The sequence below is a fragment of the Mizuhopecten yessoensis genome, unplaced genomic scaffold, assembly GCF_002113885.1.
Source record: "Mizuhopecten yessoensis strain PY_sf001 unplaced genomic scaffold, ASM211388v2 scaffold3459, whole genome shotgun sequence".
Lineage (NCBI taxonomy): Eukaryota > Metazoa > Mollusca > Bivalvia > Pectinida > Pectinidae > Mizuhopecten > Mizuhopecten yessoensis.
The window spans coordinates 1,203,564-1,208,413 of record NW_018405055.1 but is presented as its reverse complement, the minus strand read 5'-3'; the positions used below and the strand labels follow the sequence as shown (position 1 = coordinate 1,208,413).

Below are 4,850 nucleotides of genomic sequence, written 5' to 3'. Positions count from 1 at the left end.
AGGTAATTATAAACAAGCCCCCTGTGGATTCATACATTTGTCATCACCAGGTTGCCCCTATAATAATACCATCCGACTTCTAAAACACGCTGTTGATAGAGAATTTGAACCGAAATTTTAATTTTCTTTCCAGTTCACAAAAAAAGTCTTTGGGCCATACATGTTGTTTTTTTTCTTGTTAATTAAACATAAAAACAATCCTCAGAACACGGGAAATCGCTTCCGAGACGTTCTAGAAAATACATTTGTTTGGGGGGAACTAAAATGAGAGAAACATATCCGAACTGGTTGCAGTGTTTACATTTTTCTGCCAAAATTCTGTTAAAAATTGTACGGCCTATATCAGACTTTCTAGTATTTTTTTGCTAAAATATCTCTGATAGAAGAGCAAGAACCTAAATGACCAGATAACATGGGTGCTAATGGATTTATTCCAACCTTTTCCAGCACAGACGTTTCCCTCAGTTATTTTTTAAGAGAACCTCTTTCCATTGACAAAAATTAAAATTAAAGTTACGTCAGCTAAGGGCTATTCCAGAAATAAATGTAGGGTGGAGGCACTGCTATTTTTACCCCAACCACCCACAGTTTTCTTACATCATTCAATTCCATCACCTGTTTTGATTTTTTTTACACACCCTATCACACATGCCATGATTTTTTATTTTGTATCACGCTCAACTATTTTATTATTTCATTCTAACAAGGTAAGTTAACTTGTACACATGTTAAATCAGCTGTTGAAATTGGCGAATGACATACTGTATCGCCTCCACTGCTTATAACTTGTTGTAGGGTAGCTTTAAATAGCACATGGAAAAAACATAAGCTCACCTGTCACCACACTGAAGTCAACAGAAAACCAAGTCAATGATAGGGTTTGCGGTTTGCCATTTCTACAAAAACTCGGAATGTATCGTAATCATTTGCTTTTGGTTTACAAATGTATTTCATTGTTTAATTTATTTCATAGAAAGAATGCCACAATGTTTCGGTTCTCGTGTTTGAAAGAACGCCATGTGTTTGATCTCCCCATTCCAGTAATATAACTGTTTTTGTAAACGCTAACTGTTACCCAAATGCAGGATTATTACCCATATGCGCGCTTGTGCCAAACCTGTTGGTTCCATTGTGTGAAAAATTATGATATATAATTAATTTCTTGACATTATAACTTTTTAATTTCTATAATACTATTGTAGTAGGATGAGTAAAAGTGATAAAGATAGCGCCGTCGCTGGGCTCGAACCCGCAACCCTTGGTTCTCCAGCCCGATGCTCTACCGCTGAGAGGGAAATTCCCTACAGCTGATGTTCCTAAGGCAACCTAATTAATGCACATCATTTACACTACAAGTCAGATTGTAATATCAAATCTCAATGCATCATTGTACATGCGACCACATGCAGACTTGCTAAAATGTTCACTATCGATGCAAGCACCACACCACACCATCAGTATGTATTCAAAACATTCCTTCCGACACATGGCGCATTGAAGGCAATAATCGCCCAGCACCCGCTCTAGCGTTGACCGTCTTGATTTTCACTCATGCACAATGAAACAGAAGCAAACCTTGGTTGCCTCCCTTCTGTCACTGTGTGTATGACAATCGTTGTGAACACTGGTACACTTACATTTATTTTTTTTGCGATCAGTCACAAAAGATACTAGTGACAGAGGTAATGCAAGGTCAACCCCAACCTTATAATTTTGATTTCCCATGGATACCACCACAGACTCCAGCACCCATATTTTTTTTATTTCAAGTGCCTCAGTAACCCCCATACATTTATATCTGGAATAGCATTAATAATTATCCGGAATATTTCATATGAAGTGACCATTTTTAAAATATTCAATGTACAAGATGTGAACTTGTGTAAAAAAATTAAAACAAAGAATTAAAAATACATGCAAATTTATTCTGATAACTGACCCTTACATGTATTAACTGGGGACTGCCAATCGAGTAACTACTGGTAAAACCAAATTAATTGGTACCCCAAAAATATAGATCAACATGTTTAAAAAAAAAAATTCAAAAAGATGACTTAATGCACAATAACAAAAATGAATGACATGTTTCAGATTGGCGAAATCTTATGAACACAAAACTGACAATGTCAAGTTGTCTAAACAATCAATTTTATTTGGATTTAAAATTCCACTATTTTTTCAAGTTTCTCTTGATCTTCGAAAACGTCCTATTTCTATATCTTCCATTAGAAGGTATCCATGATGATTTCATAACATTGATTCTGCAAACAATTCCTCCCTTTTAAGCCCATGAAATCTGTAACACAATTCTGGGACTGTTTTATGCATACAAAACTTCAGACAAAGCTATCTGATTGGTGGTAATCAAACCAAACTCCACATGATACAGCTGAATATGCAGCGGATAATTAAAATTCAGCTGATCTGGAAATAGCTGCATAGACGGTACAAGCTCATTCCATACAATTTACATAAAGGCTTCTCTTTGCTGACCTGAACACAGAGGATGGAAAAAAACTGTACTATTCATCTATACAAAACACTTACAAAGGAAAAATACATCCCCCTGTCCCACAAAGTAAACAAACATCATTACTAAGTAATTATATCATAGAACAGTTATGAATTCATACGTACTGAGCTGAAGAATTAAAATGATTTCATCTGCAGGCAATGAAACACTTCCAGAGACGATGATATATAGCTGTCTTTCCTTATATTATGAACACAAATCTTACAAACTGTTTAGAAACTACTGGTGGTTAATTTTTTCGTCCATACAAATGTCACAAATGTCTTGATATCCTTCATGAGATGGTCCACTTCTGTAGCGACCCAACGGCCGACACATGCAACGACGACAACTGACAGACGACTCCAAATGAAACATGACCGATGAAAATGTGATGATAAAATGAACGACAATGAAACAATATAAATGTCAAGACAAAGATCAACCCTCATCTTCTGCGTCATCCTCTGCATCCTCTTCTCCAACATCATCCTCATCACCTTCCTGCAATAAAAGAAAATTGTGAGACAAAATAACTTAACACAAACCATTATATCTGAAATAATTTTAACAGTATTATGCTCAAGATATACTTGCAAATTTTTAGAACTGAATCAATTTATCTGTATGTGTTAATTGTTCAATCAGAGATAGTATTTGGGAAGCATTTGAAGGATCTGTTGGTTAGTCAAAATTTCACATGTGATTTGTGTAGGTGTCGGCCGGCCTTTTTTAGAACCCGAGTGCTGTGATCAATCTCATCTGTATCATCAACATCCCATCTGAATTCCTTTAATTTGCTTATCTAGTGTGAAAACCTTAGTCCTCTCCCTCATTTTCTCCGATACATTGTAATTGTAGTAGTAAAACTAATTTAAAAATTATTATGCCATAGTATATAAATGATTACCTCATTCATTTTAGTCTAAAATATCTATTTCGCGATTCAATTTAACTTTCCAGAAGTAAGAACTAATGCAATTTCCATAAAACTGACATCACTATAGGGGTTCATAAATGATATCCAATCATATCACAGTATCCAGTTACGATTCGGAAAAGCATGAGTGGCTAATACAACTGTTATAGTATGTTGTCAAATCTTAACAGATCATCACATTGATGATTAAGCTCACTCATATTATAGAAACTAACTATATATACAGATACTTCAATTAATGAAATCAATTTCACAACTTAGTGCAAAAGAGCTAAAATTAGAAAACTGCTAAAATTTGTATGCTTAATTACAATATTGTAACCATTTCAGCCCTTAATTGTTTTAGAAATAATCTGTGCCAATAACACCAGTGGGTTTCATAAGAATTTAAAGTTGGATGCTATGCATCCATCACAAAGTCGACATTTAATGTCCGTACATTTCATAGTACTATCACTTTCATGAATGTGTCATACAGTATGCTACAAACCGCTACTGAAACATAGTGTTCACCCTAGCTAGCTTCCAGTAGATCCTTTTGAGGAACTTTTTGACCTCAAAATCAGCTTTGACTATATTGGGTTTGTATGAAAGTAGCGACGCAAATATTTCCCTGTATATTGTAAGTATGCATCTATTGAAATGAGTTGGAACAATTCAATGTGCAAGAAAATAAGATAGCAACGGCAGAGATCAGAGCCAAAATCTTATCATTGGAGTTACACTGAATCCAGGTCTGAGGTCTTGGGGTCATCTCCTGACCAATGAGAAAACCTCAACAGTAGAAAATAACCCCTGACCCCTACACGGTGCTGTGCTGCCATGGTTACAGTGAAAATTTCCTCAGTGAATGGATTATGGATATTTTCATCATTTCAATACTACATATCATTGCCTATATACATGAATGCATTATATTTTAGAAGACTTGTAATTTATTTATAGAACAATGCAATGAATAAATTCTTTTTATAATCAATTGTGCAGATAACATTTTTCAAAGAATACAATAGTGTTAAAAGTTAGAAATTTGCTTATTTTCAAAAGCTTCACGTAGGATTTCTGAATACAAGTTTACATAATATTTTAATATCAACCAAATAAATGACTAAATATACATGTTTCTGTTGACTTGAATGTGTAGTTCGCAATTAAGTAATATAAACATGCCCTATGTTTTTCATTAACCTTTTCACCACTGCAGAAAATCATGTATTAATCCAGATCAATGCATGGCCGTGTTTATACAAGTTACATAGGTGCCAAACGGTTTACAACCACGACAGCTACATAACAGGATCAGTTTTAATGTGAAAAAGAATCAAATTGGCCACAATTACAATCTTTTCAGGGAGCAGAAAAATATAAATTTCTTTCCCCTAGCCATACTTGATTACA

General features: G+C 34.6%; 1 protein-coding gene and 1 long non-coding RNA gene across 2 annotated transcripts in view; both read right to left on the bottom strand.

The window, feature by feature from the left end:
* Positions 1-1,904: 1,904 nt before the first annotated feature.
* The window catches only part of LOC110447586 (protein SET-like), an 18,783-nt gene continuing 15,837 nt past the window's right edge, over positions 1,905-4,850 (bottom strand). The window contains exon 8 of the mRNA XM_021493376.1: positions 1,905-3,016. Within this exon, the coding sequence (XP_021349051.1) occupies positions 2,954-3,016 (63 nt within the window). The 3' untranslated portion in view covers positions 1,905-2,953. The remainder of the gene's footprint in view (positions 3,017-4,850) is intronic.
* Positions 4,143-4,850, bottom strand: part of LOC110447587 — an 8,539-nt gene continuing 7,831 nt past the window's right edge. Inside the window, exon 2 of the long non-coding RNA XR_002462615.1 lies at positions 4,143-4,226. This is a non-coding gene — a long non-coding RNA (uncharacterized LOC110447587). The remainder of the gene's footprint in view (positions 4,227-4,850) is intronic.